The sequence below is a fragment of the Leptopilina boulardi genome, unplaced genomic scaffold, assembly GCF_019393585.1.
Source record: "Leptopilina boulardi isolate dan_hultmark-lab unplaced genomic scaffold, ZJU_Lbou_2.1 LbouV2_342, whole genome shotgun sequence".
Taxonomy (NCBI): domain Eukaryota; kingdom Metazoa; phylum Arthropoda; class Insecta; order Hymenoptera; family Figitidae; genus Leptopilina; species Leptopilina boulardi.
The window spans coordinates 472,928-492,984 of NW_026137910.1; the positions used below are offsets into that span (position 1 = coordinate 472,928).

The window sequence follows — 20,057 nt, forward strand, 5'->3', positions numbered from 1 at the left end:
ATCTAATTTTCACTTTTACAAAATGAATTAAAAATAAATAGAAAAATAGAAAAAATTGTAGAATATATTTTAATTCTTAATTTAAAACAGATTTTATTTTCATACCTTTAAAATTTGGCGCCATTATTCTTACAGACAGCAGCGCTGTTAATTTTTCCTGTTTCATAGTTGGTAGTCCTGACTATGTCAATATTTTCTAGTTTTTAACCTAGAAAAATTCCGTTTACTTAATTTTATACAATAAATCGCAAAATTTCTTTTTTTATTTATAATTTTAATTAATATTATTATTATTTCAAAAACAGTTGTTTTTTCAAATTTTGCGCTATTTTTTTTGTAACCTAAAAGAATTTGCATCAAAGACAATAAATTGTATGCAAAATATTTTGTTTTACTTACTTACTTGAATATTATCAAATAAGCAATTTTTTTTCTATTAAATAATTATTGAGTCAATTAAATGGTATTTATTTCAAATACAAAAATTATTGGTTCAAATAAAATTTATTTAATTTAAATAAAAATTATTTGGTTCAAGTAAATATTTATTTGACAATAGTCAAGTAAACGATTATTTGAATCAAATAATTTTTTTTATATGCTCCGCGATATAAGGTAGAGGTATCTTAAGGGCAAAAAAATTTTAGGTTATGTTTGTGATTTTTGGACTAAAAATACACAAAGAATCAAGCTAAAACTATCACTAAACATAACCTAAAATTTGTTTGCCGCTAAGGAACTCGTGGGGCGTCACATATTTTTAATTAGTAAAAATGTAATTTCACCAAAAAGTGGCCATTAAAAGAAAAAAAAATATATTTTGAAACAAAGCATTTCATAACTTATTTCTTTTTTGTATGGTAATTTAAAAAAAATTTAAATACGCATTAATTATTTCAAAATTTATATTCATATACACACAAACCATGTATTTTTGAATAAAAAAATCTTTTTTGAAATCTACATGGAATCTTGTTAAAAAATTTAATTTGCACTGTTTTTTTTTCGTGTGTCAAATAAATTAAAATCTTTTGTACTTTTTCTTTTAGATGTTATCAGGAATTATTCGAGAACTATTATTACAATATGATTTCGTAAAGCATTCCTAATGTCTTTGACCGCAATGTAGTTATATATATATATATATATATATATATATATATATATATACATGATATACCATATGAAATATCATGACCTTCAGTACTAAAATTACGTTCTGTTCGATAATTTATATATATATACATACATTAGCTAATCCTTCTTCATTTATAATCAAAGTTATACCTCGAAACCACAAACGAGCAAAAAAAGAAAGCGTTTTATTGCTTGTAAAATATGGTATAATAATAAAAAGGAAACGAAATTGATCGATTGCTCTTTAGTTCAACATCATTGTCGATGAACCGCAATGCGCAAAAGAAAAATGATATTAAAATAATCATCATTTTAATAATTGTTTCTCGTTTAAAAATTATGCAAGAAAAAAATTAATTTTTTATTTTTAAATAAAATTTATTTGAAAATAAATATTTCTATTTCTTATTAAATTTAATTAATATTCTCTAAATTTGAATTAGTGATAATTCGTTCATTAATATATTCAAATTAGTAGAAATTTTCCCTAATTAGTAAAATTTTACTTTTTTTATTTAGTAATATTTTTGAAAAGTAAGTTTTAGTGAAAAATTACTAAAAATTAGTAGAAATTTTAACTAAAAAAAAATTATTGAACGAATTCTTACTTATTCAAATTTAGTGATAGTAGAGAAATAATTTTAGTTCGTTTTTGAATGGATGAATTTATTTTTTTTTTCATTTTAGAAATCAAAAATAATTTTTTCGAAAAGGGGCGTAATATAAAATGAAAAAAAAAAAATAATAAGTCAAACAAAAGCTACCGGATATCTTAGCATTCACGCCCGATCTTACAAGTCGCCTATATAGACAGACAATCCCACTTTCGTTTTCCCGCGACCTTCGTTCAATAGTCGTGCAGGAAACGTTGAGGCGTTTCTCCAAATCAGACCTATACAATTGAATAACTAAATTCCGAAACTCATTCCACAGCTAGTTACACTTTCGATTAATTACAGTTGGGAGATCAAAAAAAAAAATAATAATAATAATAATTATTATTATTTCTATATATTGATACAATTTATTAAAAATAGTTATCACGATATAATAAAGGAAATTAGTATTGAAAATAATTTATTAATATTGTAAAAAATTTCATCAATAATAAAATGCTATCAAAATTAATGAAACTCACATTCCACAATTTATAATACTTTATAATTTCTACTACCTATAATAATAATTGAGAAATGAAATCTCTTGGAAAATTAGATTATAAACGGTAATTTAAATTTCTTAATTTCTTTTTCCAAAGCAATATAAAGAGGCTATATATTTCCAAAACAAATTAAAACTTCAATTATCACTATGTACAAAAATTATATTTTTTTTTTCACTGATTGAACGAGAATATATATTATTTATTTTTAAATAATGATAATTCTCATTGTTTTTATAATTATATAGAAATATAGCAATTTTTTGCGCACAAAAATGTTAATTTGAAAACAATTAAAAATTTACGCATCAGAGAAAAATCATCTATTTTTACTTTAATAATAATAATTCATTATTATCATTCTAAAAATATTTTAATATATTATATTATAAAGAAGAACAAGAAAATAAATCCAACATTTAAAATCAGTTACGAGTAGTGTTTTATTTTTTTTAGAAAAGGAGAGAATGAAAAAGAAATTAAGAAATAAATGACGTATAATTGAATGATTAATGTATACAAAGACATCGTTTTAAAGGATAAGAATCTAATTTTATATGATAATTGATGCAGAATGTGTTGGCCCAAACTAACCGTAAAATAAGCCTTTTACTTAATTTATTCACTGCAAGCATAATCATTGACCATTTCACTCAACCCACTGATCTTAATCATTTTTGGTTTAAGATCCATCAATGTCTGTTTTGAATCAAGCAATAAAATTTTGGGTGGGGCTCTTCAACAATGGGTATTTTTTTTTCTTTCTGTTTCTTTTTTTTTATATTATTATGAAAGTATATTTGGTCATTCAGAGAAACTATATAATAACAAGTGTTATCCTCGATCCTGAAGTGTTTCCGCGTGATTATTTAACCCGGATCAGTATTGTTCAAGGCCGACAAAGAATATGTCAAGTATATTGGAGGTGATTATTTATAGAAATTAAAAATGCAGTGACATAGCTCGAATTTCTAACCGCGAGCGCACGTATTCAACTTTTTTTAAACCGTCAACCTGTCCTGTTATAGTACAAAAAAAAATAGTGCAAAAATCACCTTTTTTTTTGTTCTGTAGTCAATACAAATTCTGAACTTTATAAAAAAATGATTTAAAGTTATTTAATTTTTTTGAATTGTTTTTTGAAATTTGATAATAAATATTTTGAGGCCTTTAACAGTTTATTCAATTTTTTCCAACTGTTTTTATAAATAATAAAAAAAGAACTGTTAATAGGCCTCGAAAATATTTATTATCAATGATTTTAACTATTTAGTCATGATGTAAACATTCTTCTAAAGATTTTTTGTAAATTTTATTAAAAAAATGTTTTTTATCCGAATTATGTAAACTTAAAGCTTGTACCATAATAGCTCTAATGACAAGCTGTACGACGTTTATTAATACCTATAATGAACGCTAGGAGCGCTATTTTTGCGTCACATACATTTTATTATAGAACTAATTTTATTAATTTTTACTAATTTATTAGAAAATATCATAAATCTACTCTGCCGTATTAAACAAAAACTTAGTTAACTCAGTTTGTCGTTAAGGTAGATTTTCGCCTATCCTGTTGAGTGATTGTCGCCCATAACGACAAACTGAGTTAACTGAGTTTTTGTTTCGTAAGGCAGTAACTACATAATTAGTTAGTAAAATATTAAAAAGGAAAATAATTCAAGTAAATATTTATTTGATAATAGTCAAGAAACCAAATCATATGAATCAAATAGATTTTTCTTCGGTGTATATTTCTGAAAATTAAAAAAATTTAAATACATGTGTAAATGTATGAATGAAAAACGAATGTTCTTCCCAATATGGATAATAATCAATTTTATATATAAATAGCGAGAGATAAAAGTAGAGTAAGGATAGTTAAAAAAAAAAGTTTTCAATTCTCACATCATTATGACGCGAGCAAATTCAGAAGTAATTGCACGTAAAATTCCAAAAGTGGCAGCTTTCACTTGCAACCAAATAGGATTTCACGCTTTTCATTATATATACATATATATATGTGTGTGTGTAAAACAAATGTACTATGCATCCCAAATGTGTCGAATGCTGAACAATAAGATATGTGAAATATACATACCTGTAATTCACTTTTTACTGTATAAACAACCATCTAAAACTATTTTAAACTTTCGTTCAAACAAAATTTTTCACTTTTGACATGGTATATAATTTATTATATATTGTTACGTAAAATATGGTTGAAAAAATTTTTTATTTAGAAATCGTTCAACTAGTAAAAGAATTATATATACAATATTTTCAGTTGAACCATATATTATGTTTAATTCAAACTTAGAAAATTTAATATACACAGAATAAACATTAACTTAAAATCATTTCAAAATGATATATGGAAGATAATTTTTTAGGGGAACTAGAATAGAGAAAAGCAGGGTGAGGCAGGTGTCAAAAATATAAAGATACGGCATATTTCGGACGTTCTACTGGATTTTAACATAACTGAATTAAAATTATTCTTTATAATGAACAAACACATTGCACTTAAGAAAACTTTATTACATAAAGTCGTTTTATTTATAGTATTTATTAAAGTAAACAAACAAAACTTTTAGGTTAGGAACTTGTTGAATTGACAGGCATTCATAACCTAACAGGCAAAACCATTCCTAACCTAAAAGTTTTGTTTGTTTACTTTAATAAATACTATAAATAAAACGACTTTATGTAATAAAGTTTTTTTTTTCTTTACGGTTAAAAATATAATTTAAAGAAAAATTTTCTTTGATTCCAGAAACACTTGAAAATTATTTTTTCTTAAAAGCAAAGTAAACCTTTTTTTTAATTCAAACAAATTTTATCTTTCATTCAAAAATTGATGTTAAAAAAACGATTTCTTTATGTTTCAAAGAAATCTTTTTTCTGGGTGATATTATATATACTATGAGATGATTCTAAAGCGAAATTTACATCCTTTGTGATCTTGCGAAGTTCATAGGTTCAAACTCAGTGACCATCAGACATTTATGCAAGTCATAACTCACAGAAAACATCACAGTGGCCTTAAATTCCGAACCCATGTAGCGCACAAATATTAAAACGTTTTACTGATATATTGCAGAAGGTTTCAATGTCATGACATATACAATAAAGGGATTTTTTTTAAATTATTGTATATTGCATTTCTTAAACGATTGTAATTAAACGCGAACTATATATTTAAATGATTCAGAATAGTTACAATTATTATATTGGTATTTTATTATATAAACTTTTACCAACCACATATATATATATAACAAGTATATAAAAAGCCCTTAGGCAATTCATTATATATGGTTCCAATTAAATTCTTAACAAAACTGTGTCAAAAGTTCAAGCCTTGAAATATTATGGGTGTTGTCGAGGACGTTCGATTCCCTCAGGCTTATAGTTGAAAATATTTTTGAACATTTATAAAAGTGCAAGCATCGTTTATAATACATTACGAAAGAATTTTTGTTTAAGAAACTTTTAAAAGGCAATTTTTATTCTCCGTAAAATATTTTCCAAAAAAATTAAATTTATTTTTTACAGATATATATATGAAAAAAATGAATTTTTTATAGAAATAAAATTCATTTTACAAATATTATTTTCTTTTATATAAGAATAATTTCTTATCGAATAGAATATGTCTTGTTGGAAATAAAATTTTATTTTCTTTTGAATAGTTAATTAAAAATTAAACATTTATTTTTTATTTAAACAATAAAGAATTTTAATTACACGCCTCTATACCTATTGTATTTTTAATATAACGATATAAGAATATACATATTTAATTAACACCTTTCAGCATTATACTTTCTCATTGAATTTCTGGACTAAAGTTGTTATTAAAATGTTAAATATCTACATTTTTAATATAACTGTTTCTTTATTTTATTTATTTACACCTTTTAGTAGGTCTTTACATTAAAAAATTATTTATTGTTTTTCTTTAAAAAAAGTCCATTTCTTTTTTTCGTAATACAAAAAATACTTAGTTTTTAGAAAATAAAAAAATCCTATTTCAACTCATAAAAGAAAATAATATTTAAAATTTTAATTTCAATATTTATCTTTACAAATTAGGTTTCATAAAATTTCGAAATTTCATTTTTTGAGAAAAAAAAAAACAACAACAATACTTTTGACTAATATTTAAATTATCATATTTTGTATGTGCATGCCTTTCATTATAATAGGATAATGACCCTGAAAATAATAAACCGCACAGTAAATGCAGAGCACATTCTTGCGAAAGAGTGACAACTTTTTTTTTCGCCTATTAAAGTGCAACGTTTACTTTACTTTATCTCAAGAACAATGGGGATTTTTTTCCCTCATTTTCTCGAGCAGCTCGCGCGTTCATTTCAGTTTTAGAACAATTTAGCAACTAGAAAAACCGGTATCTCGCGCGTATATATTATATATTAAATTCCAACTTTTGCACTTTTATCTAATATTTGAAAATTCCGCGAAGCAAATTATTTTCTTCTAAATGATTAATGTTTCTTTTGCTCTCGAACACAAAACTTAATACATATTTTTTTTTCTTCTTTTATGAACACTCGCATGTATACATTTTAGATTATATTTCAACATTTTTGTAGGACATTATCGTTTATTCGAATTTGGACTTTTATTTTACCCAAATAAACCCCAATTTGTTTTGCAAATTAAAATTTTTTTATTTACTTTTTATTATGATTGTATTTTTAATAATTCATAATATTTAAAGAACAGCAAAATTGTCGTGATAGGGTTCTAATTTCACTTATCTACAATCGGTAACTACTCGGTCGGTAAAGTAAATTTCTATTCTTATCAACAGTCGACAAAGTAGATTCCTATTATTATCAACAGTCGGTAAAGTAGGTTCCTCGTATGAATTCTACTTGTCAATTATTTTCTCAACAAATAATTACTTATTTAATCTAAATATATTTAATTCTCTTTTTGTCATGGAAACAATTTTTGGATTCTCCTTCGATATTTGTACTATTTTTTTTTCAAATGAGAATAATTTCATATCATGTGCGAACTGTTGTGTAAAAAAAGAAATTAACTATTTCAGTGAATCATTTTGTAAGTCGATAATGAAAGAAAAAAAATTGCCTCATGCAAACTTTATACTTTCATGAACGAGAGGCGTTCACTGTTTCCAAATCTGACCAAACGACCTATTGAAAATGCTATAGGTAAAAAAAAAATAATTTTATGCCAGTAAAATTAGAGGTTACGGATGTTTATTGTTTCATTTTTAGTACATATATGCAATATTAAAAAAAAAAAAAAAAAGAAACAGAAATTCGATTTGAGAAGATAGCAGCATTGCTACTGGGTAAAAGTGATGGTTTTTCTTATATGTATATGTATTATAGGGTCCTCCGCGCGCATTGTCGACTATAGAGGCGTGGTGAGCATTAACCGAGCATTACTCAGGCCGACGGGACGGTTCAAGGAGATCCAGCAGTGCTCTCACGGTAGGCTGCCGTGTGCCTCGCCCGTATTCGGGTCAGCCGAGTACTGTCGTGATGTAACCGTAACACGGCCTATTCCCACCGTTTTTACCGGAAGTCAAGACACGTTCCTCAACTCAGCGAAAATCATAACATTTTCATACTACTTTGACCAATAATAATGTCTTATTTAAACGATTTTTTTTTCTTATTATTTTCTTTGACCTCGATTTTATATTTGACTATATCTATTGGATTTAATTTGATTTTTACCAAATAATAATCGATTGATTGACGATTAATCGATTTATTATTATTTATGTGATAAAAATCGACTTCTATTTAAGATGTATATAAAATATTTAATGTATATAAAATATTTGAGAATAATTTTAAAAAATCTCGTATGCATGGGGGATCGAACCCATGACCCTTGGGACGCGAGCCTTGTACTCTGACCTCGCAGCCACGCTGACATATAAATCTTTTTCTTAACACTTCTTCTTGAAAGACTTTATATTCTGTTTGTGGTAACAAAATAAGTACTACATTTTTAAATTCTTACACCTAAATATAATATTTGATAATCATTTCAAATGATTTATTGAAAAAATCATAAAATTCTTTTAATTTGTATTTTTGTTATATTCTTTAAATTTGTCTTTATTTAAATTTATTTCTATTGTTTTATTGTTAAATTATTTTTTTTATTAATTACCATCTCATATTAATTATTTTATTTCTTAGTATTTTTTTTGTTTTTAATTAATTTTTACAATTTTATATATGTAGTTATAGTTATCTAAAATAAATGAAATTTTTCTAACGAAAGAATCTTTAAGGACATTGTTAAAGGGCAATTAAGTTGGCGGAAGACCTTTTTAAAACCGTAAAGGCCTTTACAATCTCCCTTGGAAGTTCAATTTTCTTTAATAGAGGAAAAAAATTTATGGGCTTTTAGATATGACACATGTGTTAAGATTGAAAATTTTATTCTTTTCAACTAATTAAAAAATCGAAGGAAAAAAAACAAACAATCAATATCTTCTTATTAATATTCTATAATTTACAATTTTTTCACAATTACTTTTTATTTTTAAGCATTGAACAAAATTCTTCTAAATACCATTGATATTTTTTTGTCAATAAGGGAAATATTTTTAGACAACTATTATTAAAAGGGAATAATCTTATAAATATAAAGGATTCTTCTTACGTTCTGATTCGCTCTTTCTTCATCATATAAAAAGAATCCAATGCACTGTAGTGCATTACAGATAAAAAAATGAAAAACATTTTCTATTTCAAAATGTTTTATTCTTTTGTATAATAAAAAAAAGGAGCAACAGTTGAATTTTTATATATTGATAAAATGTATATAAGTACGATCAACTTCAAGGGAATGTATATACATAAACTTGCGTATACATTATTCATTCTTACAATATTCAATGTATGGTTCAATGTATTTTATGTTCACAATCAGTATTCAAAGTACCCGATTATTCCCTATATACATCCTGTTTGCCTGTTTGTTTATAATACATACAATTTAATCCGAATAATTTACTGCACTATTTTCAATGTTCACTATCTATATATATACTCTGGGAAAAAAAAGATTATCGAATCAAAGAAATATGGATCTAGTGAATCAAAATATATCCAAGCATATATAGAGATTTCAAGGATATGAAATATATTCCTCTCGGAACATATTCCGACTGGTTCAATAAAGACATGATGCATAGTGTATATAACGTAAGGGGCAGATATAAAGCTATTAATAACTTTATATTGTTGCTTTTATTTTTATTTGCGAGTGTAGTGTTAATGGTATATAACTCGAGCATTTGATTATTAGATTTTTAAAAATTGCAAAGGTTCACACAATTTATCAGAATCAACACATTACAATGTTTTTACAATTATATATATATATATATATATATTATTTATATAAATTATAGTAATACAATACTGTAATTAGTAATAATTTAAAAGAAATTGAACCAAATTCCTTCAAAAGCAAACAAAAGAATTATTTTAATTATAATGAAAGAGAAATGGCTCATAATTTATGCAAAAAAGAATTATAAAACTTTAATTACAAAGAAAATACTTTTATAATCATTCGGAAATGGGTCTTTCACAAACTAATCATTTATTTTCTTTAATGATAAATACCTTTTTAATCATTATACACTAATTGTATACATAAAATTATAAAATCGATTTATTACACGATATATGTTAGTTAACATTATTAGAATTTCGTAATATATATATTTATTCCCCTGAAAGAATTTTTTCCAAAAGATCGAAATTCTTCTATGAAACATTTTTATATGCTCATTGAATAAATTTTAAGTAATATATATATATTAAGGTAAATATTATACGTTATTAATATATAATATGGCAATTATGTAATTATTTAAATGGCCTATTAATTAAAAGTTACATGGTAAATTAAAACTAGAATATCTACCAGGAAATGTAGTATAAATGTATAATATTAAGTTTCAGTATTCAATATCAATATTAATGCCCCCCTCGCCTCTATGGTATCAGTGATAAAGATCGATTACACGCGCGCTCAATAACATTTTCGATAAACTTTTATTCAATTATTATCGAATTCATCTTGTTACTCAAGAGTATATAAAAATATACTTTATTCTCGTAATTCGTACGATTCTGGAATTTTGAAATGCTGACCTGTTTAAAACTCAAGTGAAGCACACAATCATTATTCCCTTGTCAGAGACAATTTATGCACTATTGCAAAAAATTGTTTCAGATTCCACAATTCGATATATTTTATTTTCACTTTCTTTATATCTACTATTTATTTTAATTTTCTTTACTATAATCATTTTCTCATATTTATATATAGGGAGAATACAAACTTGGAATGAAAATTTAAATAAAATGTTCAATCCCTTTGGAACATGTTAGAATTCTTGACATACAATGCACAAAATAAATTAAACAATTACTAATAACAAAGTGCAATTAATCTCCATTTGTTCACTTATTTACTTCCGCCGCATGAAAGTTTTTACTTTTGCGAAAGTTTCTTCCCGAGAAAGAATGCCTAGCGTGATTGTTATCTTGTAATAATGATTGTTGGGAGAGTATAAAACCAAAATCGATTCACTTGCGATAGAAAAATATAGTACTTCCGTTTTTGTGAGCGCGTGTATGTTTAGAACTTCCGTTTCGCATACGTGGACTATTTTCCTGGTTTACACCTCGTTGGCGTGTAACGACTCAGAGCCATGTCTTTTAAGACGGTTTATTATGAACGATTTACTTGGTTCAGCGATCCGCGAAACTCTTATACACACTCTCTGTTTCTCTCTTGCTCTTTCTCCCGTTGGCTTCTATATAGCTACTTCCTATTATATCTAAATAGACATCGGGTGGGACTCAGTAACTTTCAACGCTCCGCGCACACCGTTATAATATACGTCATATGTGTGCGCTTAATAAGGCGCCAATCGAGAAATCACCGCACATAATGAAATAATCCCCGTCACTTGTCTCAAAATTCATTCTTATTTACAATTTCTCACGTTCAATCTAATTTCATGATATATGTAATTCAAGAAATTATACTTCCCGTACAATTTTTCGTATGTGATTAATCATCATTTGGAGAGAAAACTAGAAAAAAAAACCCTCGTAATAATTCTTACAGAAGTAGAGTACAGAAAACAATGACCTTTTTTAATACACAGACAAACCAGAAGGTTTTAAAGATCGTTTTCGAAACTATTTAGAAGGCTCGAAACAATAGTTGACATAAAAAGGGTGCTCTTTTATTGAACTCGACTCTTGGCTCTCAACCAAGTGAAAAGAAAGCGTGACTAAAGTTTAAACACATGGACATTGAACATTAGATACACCGCATTCTAATTATTATTATTGTTGTTGTTCTTCTTTTAGAAGACATTTCGTAAATGTAAATATTCTAAATTAATTTCTCCCAAATATATATTTCAATCCTTCTTGATCCAAAAAAAATAAGACACTAACGATGTTGATTGTTTCGCAGATAATCCCAGCTTGTCTGCTGGTGACCTCGGGAGCCCGAAGAGTACAAATTCGACCACGAGTCTCAGAACCACAGGTTTATTACGAGGAAGAGGACAATCAACAAGCAGAAGATGAATACGAGGCTCCAATTTACCAACCACGAGCACGAGCCCTACCATCACCACGCTCCAAGGACACACTCCAAGGATCGAAAGCACCACCCGTTCAAACAATTCGCAACTACAACAAAGTTAATGACGACGGCTCTTTCACTTTTGGCTACGAGGCCGCAGACGGTTCCTTCAAGGAAGAAACACGAGGCACCGATTGTGTTGTCCGTGGCAAATATGGTTACGTTGATCCCGATGGCAATAAGCGAGAATTCACCTACGTCTCAGGAAATCCGTGCGATCCAAATGCGCCCAAAGACGAGGATGATCTCGCCGATAAGGAGGAAGAAGTCGTTGGACCTCCCAATTATCCATCCTCAAGGCCAATTCAACGACCCGTGAGGCCCAATTATCCAGCAACCACTCCCCGAGCACCCACCACCATTTTCCAAACCGAATATCAATTAGACGATGACGCAAGCCAAGAACTCGAGGAAGTCTCCCGTCCAGCAATAAGCAGACCATCCGCCTTCAGACGACCCGTCGTCAGAGTCACCGAACCCACAACCTCCGGCTTATACCAACCCATTCCCACATCCGAACCCGTTTACCGACTCGCCAGCAGCAGTACCCTCGCCGGTCCCCGCTACCAAATTGCCCAAACCACTCCAACCCCCCAACGTTCTGCCTCACCTTCCGCCTCAACAATTTACCAACCCATCGAAGCCAGTACTCGCGCCACGACAATTGCCCGCCAAAGGCCACAATCCGTCGCCATTACACCACGACCACACGTAGCCCAAGTTGCCGCCCAATATGTCGGTCCCAGTAGCACCGAGAGACCAGGCGTTGTTTTCGCCCCCAGGACCTATCATCCCACATCGGCCACCACGAGTCTACCACCCCGTGCTGTCTCCTCCACGCCACCTCCTCAGAATCTTGATTTTGCTGCCGAACTCGAGAGATACGTCAACTCCGTCGCCCTGAGCTCCCCAACAGCGAGACCTGTCCCCAAGGCCAAGGCTTCACCATCTGCCGAGCCCATCTATCAGTCCGAATTAGTTTACGATCCCGCAACCGGTCAGTACAATACACAACTTTATCAGTCCTTACCACAAACCATGGGCGATATCAGCCTCAGTCACAAGCTCCAACCATTCGTAGCCCAGCCTCAACAACTCGCGCCGATCCAGAGGCAGAATCCCATCTACCGTCAACCTTCATCATCATCATCGCAGATAGCTAGACAACCACAGGAGGCCATCTACAGAAAGCAACAGGCCGAGATCTTTCAACAGTCCCAACAGCTCTACGCTCAACAACAGAGACGTCAACAACAGCCGCAGAGGTTTCAACTTCTAGATCCACAGAGGGACGCACAATCATTCTACTATGTTCAATCACCACCACAGGGACAACATCCTGGTGGACAATTATCTGCTGGTCAAATTGATCAGTTCCTTCGTGGTAATGCTGAGGGATTTTGAGTCGATTAAACAAAAAAATTTATAAATGCGATTAATCCTCTTTTTTCTATTGAAGATTTTTCTCCATTAGCGACACCCGGTTTATCACCAGAATGGACACCTTTTTAGCGTATCACATGCGTTTACTTTTCTACACGAAAAGAAAGTTTTCGAAACACTCATTGATCTTTTACGAATAAAACATCTTTCCGTGTAGAAATGTAAAAATTCATCTAGAATACGAGGCCAAAATTCGACATTGGCTCAGTGTATAGCGATAACTTCACATTCTAGATGGATTTTAATAGAATTAAAAACAAACGCATTCGCGATTGAGGTGCTCCCATTTGGAAACAGTGAATCCAAAGAGAGCGTCGGGCATGTGTTTACTCTCTGCATTATTATTGTTTCTAATATAAGACTCCGAAATACTTTGATTCACATTGGAAAAAATTTAGCCTTATCTAGTAACGTCAATTCTGCTCTCTTTTATGATAAGGCAGAACTTTTGACAATGGAATAGCAACACTAATTTTTTTGGTCGATATTTGAAAAATTAGAAAATGACAACAAAGCTTACATTTCGTTAGGTTACTGCAGAAACAAAAGGTTATGAGGATAAAATCTTGATCAAGCGATAAAACATAGTTTATCGAAAACGAAACAAAGCATATTCAAATCAAAGTCGTAAATACTTGGAAAATCTTTTTGTGAACTTTCGGCTTATTGGAACGTTACTTCACCAAATAATTTTTCCGTGCAATCAAAATCGAACCATGGGTATGAAATTATAGGAAAAATGTCATCTCTTTCATTGCTTGGAAGCTATGCAAATTTTTGTATACCAAACTTGCTCCGACAAAAACATGATAATGCAAATTCTTTTACAGATTACTCTAAACACTGATATTAATAACAGCATTGAAAGATTTTGAAACAGTAGATGACTTTTCTACCAATAGAAATTCAGTGCATCTAACTGAAAGTGCAACTACTTATTGGTTATTGAGTCTCTGATTAGACTCAACTATAGCATCTGCAAAAGCAATTGCTGTATCAAAATTCTTTCACTGTTCAAATCTCTGGATTAACCAAATCTTAAACAGTACTTCAGATACACTTTCCCTTTAATTAGGATCAGGTAACTTATTTCTGTAGAGAAAAAAGCATACAAAAAACTTACTTTCTAAAATTTGAGGTAATTATGCAGTTAAGGGTCTCCTGCCATATCTAGAAATATACAGCTTTTCAGATGGGCTTTATTGGTAATTTTATTCAATTTTACATGTAACTAGAAGTTAACTTTAAGTTAACCAGTTAACCTTAACTGCATAATTATCAAATTTGAATCTAAAAAATAATATCCGAACGGTACTGTACAGCCTTTTCTATATCTAGCTTTGAGTGTCCATAACCCACATATGATTCTATAAAACATATACAATTGACTGTTTCTAATAATTCATTAATCTTCCAATACTTTAGTGTTAGAACAAATAAAATAGAGAGCAAACACATGCACAAAGTTAAATAATTTATCAGAATGCGAACAAATTGTATTTTCTTCAAAACATATTCCCCCATATGAATAATTCTGTATTCTAATTAAAGAAATATAATTTTTCCTCATTCTGATATTTCTAGACCCTGGGATTACTGTCAGTTTCTAGCTTTTTAAATTTTTTTCCAGCTCAAGTCTCTTTAACAGTTTTTCTTTCTTTCTTTTTTTTTTTTTTGTTGACGAAACCACCGGGAACTTTTTTTTCTGACGACTCATGACCTTAGAGAGTTCAGGGATTAAGCCCTTACTTGTACAGAGGTTATTGTAATATGAGACAGCTTAATTTTTGACAATTTTTCTCGATATACATTATAATTATAAAATGTAAGTATATTTGTCATGTAATTTTTTTTCAATATTAAATTAAGAATCTGTTTACCGGATATTCGCAAGTGCCATTGAATTCATATTTTATCATTTTTTTCTCCTTTTTTTATAAATTCATTTCTACTTGCTGAATACTTTAATGAAACTAATATTATATAAAAAAAATAGTTAAAGAATTATAACTAAAAATTGCTATAAGGACAAATCTGGAAGAATTTGTGAAATTTTTAATAATTTTAATTGACAAATTTCAGTAAAAATGTAAAATGTTTTTAAAAAATATTTTAAAAATATAAAAGAAAAAATTAATATTTACATGAGCAATGAATTGTGAATAGTTTCTTTATGAATATTTGGGTCATTTATAAAATGTCATAAATTCTTGTATATGTATGTAAGATTATGTAAACTGACCAGATATTATCCGGGTTGGTTCACAGTGTTTCAGGAGAAAACTTGTGTGACGAAATGTCCACCAATCAAATTTTAAAACAAATTTCGTATTAAAACTTGACATTTTTTTTGTTTATTTTTATTTATTAAATTGATAATAATTAATAATAGTAATAAACAAAATGTTTCTTACAACCAATTACATTTTAAACAAACCAAAATTTTCTGATTTTTATATTCAGATTTCTACTTTTTAATCACCTCCATGAAGTTGGCGTCGACGCTCAGCGCCGAAAATTCTTTTTCACAGGATAAAAAGTGTCTAATTATTTTTTTTTAATTTTCAATCCAAATAATACCTTGAAAAATATTTTTCAAGGTATTATGTGGACCCAAAACCTTTTTAAAAAATGATTTTTTTTTTTTTGGTTCCGTGAAAAACAAATTTCGACGTTGAGCGTTGACGCCAACTTCATGGAGATTGTTTAATCATATTTCAAAAACGAAAAAAAATAATTAAAATTCTATTCATTTTTAATTGATTAATCAATAAAGAAAAAAAGTTTTAAGAAAGAAAGTAGAAGTGCAGAAAAAGAAAGAAATTAAAAATGTCCAACTCTGTGAAAAAATGTTGATATCTTTTTAGATAGATTTTATTATACACCGAAGTATAAACATTGCACCATCTCACTAATGAATTTCAGATCATCAAAGAACATTAATTACTTTAAGTATTTATTTACTTCGTGCAAGACTATTAATGACTATTCAATTTCCCGATGTAATCTATTGCTTTGCAGATTACTTGGTGAGAGCACAACGTCAGACAAAATCTCATCTTCCAGATCACGTCCCATAGTAAAGACAGAGAAAAAAAAACTGTCTACTGAGTCTCATGACTAGAGAAAGTAGCAAAACAAATTGTATGGACAAAACAACAGGTCACTTTTTTGATTAAAATCTTTTATCATTCTTTCATGCACTTATATTTTTTCTTTTCTTTTATTTAAATATTTTAATCTTTCTTTCTCGATAAATCTTTTATTTTTATATTTTTTATTTTATTGGTTCATTTTGGAAATTGGAAATAAATTTTCTTTTTATTTAATAAAAACTATAGTTTCTGAAGAGAACAAGTGTTCAGTAAGCTTATTTATTTTCTTTATATAAATTAAATTATATTGAAATTAAATTTATCAAATACATTCTTAAATGAGAATAGAATAACATTTTTTTTATATTTTTATCCTATAGTTGAAAAATAGAAATAAACTTTATGTAATATTAATTTGCGGTGAAAATTAATATTGATTTTAAAAAAATATTTGTTGTAAAAAAAAAATTTTTTGATTACCTTGATAAAAAGTTTGCAATGATATTCAATCAGTTTTTTACTGTAAGTACATATTATTTCAAGGCATTTCGAAATTTGTGTCCGACACAATTAGTTTTTATTCAAAGATAAATTTTTATATAACTTAACAAAAAATTTATTCTTTTAAATTAATAAATTTTATTCTAATGCTGAATTCTAAACATTTCATTTCAGATCAATCCAAAACTAAAATTTCATCTTTTTAAATTCTAAAATTACACTTCTTATCAATTCAAATAAATACTGACTAAAATTTCTAATTAAAATTCAGTCTCAAAATCAAACTATATACATTTGATTTGGAAAAAAAAATTTTCTTAAGTAAAATTCAAAATTTTCAAATACTTTGGATTCAGATAAAAAATTATTGAAATTTTCATCAAGATAAACATATGATATGTAATTTTTTTTTTTTAAAAAAAGAAGAAAAAAATTGATTTTCACACTTTTTTTTGTAAATTCTTTGGCTCTTGCGATTTCCGGGGGAAAGACATATAGACGCACACGAGACACGCAAAAAAACACTATTATTGACAGAGAGTTAGTAGTATGTATTGGCGATTCAAACAGCTACACTAGCGCCACAGTTGAACTAATTTAGGCGTGACTCGCTCTGTAGCACTCCATGTGTTTTAAATTATTTTTTTTTATTTAACGCTTAAAAATAATTTTACAAACGCAATAAAAATATCAGAATAATTAAATAATTTGAAATAAACTATCAAAACAGAGACTGCTTTAGAGCGAGTCACGCCTAAATTAGTTCAACTGTGGCGCTAGTGTAGCTGTTTGAATCGCCAATATAAATAAATATATTTAATAAAAATTTACAACTACAACGATTGTCTCCGATTTTGCGCATATATTTTTTTTTAAAGGTCACTGTTATTGATCCAGAAACACACAATGACGGAAATGTATCGATTGGATCTTGATCAAAGTGTGTTACATAAATCCAAGGCAAATTTACGCGCAATGCGTCTAAGCAGCGATTTATAGCGAGTAAAAGTATTTCGCGGAGAATGTATACGGTTTAATCAATGTGCGCTCGATCTATAAAAAAAAAAGATAAAAAAAATAAAAGAATTTAAAAAAAGCAAGAAAAAAAATATATCGCAAACGGAAAAAATATGATTTTTTTTTTAAATATACGATTGCTTTTGCGAAAGTTCTTTGATATACAATAAAACATTTTGTTGTTGTTCTTTTATATATATATATATATATATATATATGTACTATATTTTAATGCGGAGAAATTACAAAGTGTAGAATTGAAAGTTGTTAGAAGCATATTGAACTTATCAAGTTATTTTTTTCAATAATGATTTGCACATTTCAAAGAACGCATTAATTTGCTAACTTTCTTTGAAGGATAATTGATATTAATTTCATGTTTTTTTTTATTTTTGCGATTAATAAACTTGAACAATTTTTTTAAAAACAGCAGTGTTTAGAAAAAAAAAGTCAACAAATTTTTAAATTGACAAAAATTTGTTGAATTTTTTATGATTTTTCTTATTAAAATTTAACATTCTAACTAAATAAATTATAAAAATTTCAAAACAAGCAGTCATTGAATGATTCTTTAATTTTAGTTATAAAGTCAGTTTATAATAATAATTAATTTTTATTATAAAAGTAAATAATTAATTATTATCGCAATTCAATTAATATACTCTCTACATTTAAATTTTAGTGTGAATTCGTTCTAATTCACAAATTTAAATTAGTAGAAATTATATTACTTTTTATCGAAATATTATTATTTGATTTAGTAATACTATATACTATACTTTATTTAGTAATATTTTTTTAAATACAGTTTTAGTCAAAATTAACTCAAAAATTAATAGAAATTTTCATTAATTTTTTTTGGTAAAATATTATTCGAATTAGTAAATTTTATTTTTCGGAAAGTTTTAGTAAAAAATAATTAAATATAAGTTGAAATTTTCAGTAACTTAAATTAGTGAACGAATTTTCACTAATTCAAATTTATAGAGTATGTCTGAATAAAAGTATAACTATCCAATTAAAAACAAAGATTTTTATAAAAAACAAAAAAAACAAAAGTTTCTAGAATTCAAATAAATTTCACTCAATTTACAAAGTTTATGTATTTCCGCAAAGTTTTGTTTTGCTCTTTAAAAGTCGCGTGTCGTCGAAAGGAGTTTTAAGAGTCGAGAATCAATGGCTGCTCGCGTGTGAAACTTTTCAATCCTTTAATAGTATATTATATATATATATATATATATATATATATATATATATATATATATATATATATATATATGTATATATAAGAGGTATATACTTTGACGCAGTAGGCGAATTCCTTGATCGGAGCATTTTTATCGAAATGATTTTTCCTCCGCCGAGTCATAAAAAACGCCCGTTAACAATATTGGAATTTTATTATGTTCTTTAATCGCGAAGGATCCCTGAGATATTATTATTATTATTAATATTTAACCGGGAAGGGCGTAAAGACTCATGTACATAGTTACCTTAACTAGTGTCGATTCTTAGATATTTGTAATTTTAACTCTTGTCGCTATATATAGCAATACAAATCGTGTATAAGACACTCTACGCAATAATTACCTTGTGGGTATTTAGAGATACTTTCGTTATAATTATAATATAATTATCTTTTTGTACTGTTTGTAAGTTTACGACTCGAAAATAAAAACGTTATGACGAATCTAATATATAAATGCATTCATATATTTTAATTTTAGCTTAAATACAACATTATTATTTTGATTCCTGGGAGCTGAAAATATATTTGTGCAGCACTAATTATATGAAGTAACTTTTCGTATTTAAGGTACGTATATATAAACATATTGTGTTACATTATTCTTAATTTCATTTATGAGAGTGTCCATAAGTTTTGCGTTTTGTAATTCTATTGAAAAAATCTCTAATTTAATAACTAAAAGTAAATAATTTTAATAAGAGTTAATTAAATATTTAGAACAGTTAAAATGAATTAAAATTTATTAGGTTTA

At 27.7% G+C, this 20,057-nt stretch overlaps 2 protein-coding genes across 6 annotated transcripts in view; one reads left to right on the forward strand and one right to left on the reverse strand.

The window, feature by feature from the left end:
* The window catches only part of LOC127285909 (uncharacterized), a 179,451-nt gene that overhangs the window by 112,153 nt on the left and 47,241 nt on the right, over positions 1–20,057 (reverse strand). The window contains exon 3 of one of the 5 annotated variants that reach the window (XR_007843678.1): positions 106–208. The exons of the other annotated variants lie outside the window; for them this stretch is intronic. The gene's annotated coding sequence lies outside the window, so the exon portion shown is untranslated. The remainder of the gene's footprint in view (positions 1–105; positions 209–20,057) is intronic. 5 annotated transcript variants of the gene reach the window in all.
* LOC127285916 (uncharacterized) lies at positions 11,810–19,752 on the forward strand. Its single transcript, XM_051312136.1, has one exon. The coding sequence runs from the start codon at positions 11,810–11,812 to the stop codon at positions 13,403–13,405; it is 1,596 nt and encodes a 531-aa protein (XP_051168093.1). The 3' UTR covers positions 13,406–19,752.

Excerpts from the sequence above, each read along its gene's own strand:
- LOC127285916 (XM_051312136.1), top strand. The coding sequence starts at position 11,810 with ATGTTGATTGTTTCGCAGATAATCCCAGCTTGTCTGCTGGTGACCTCG.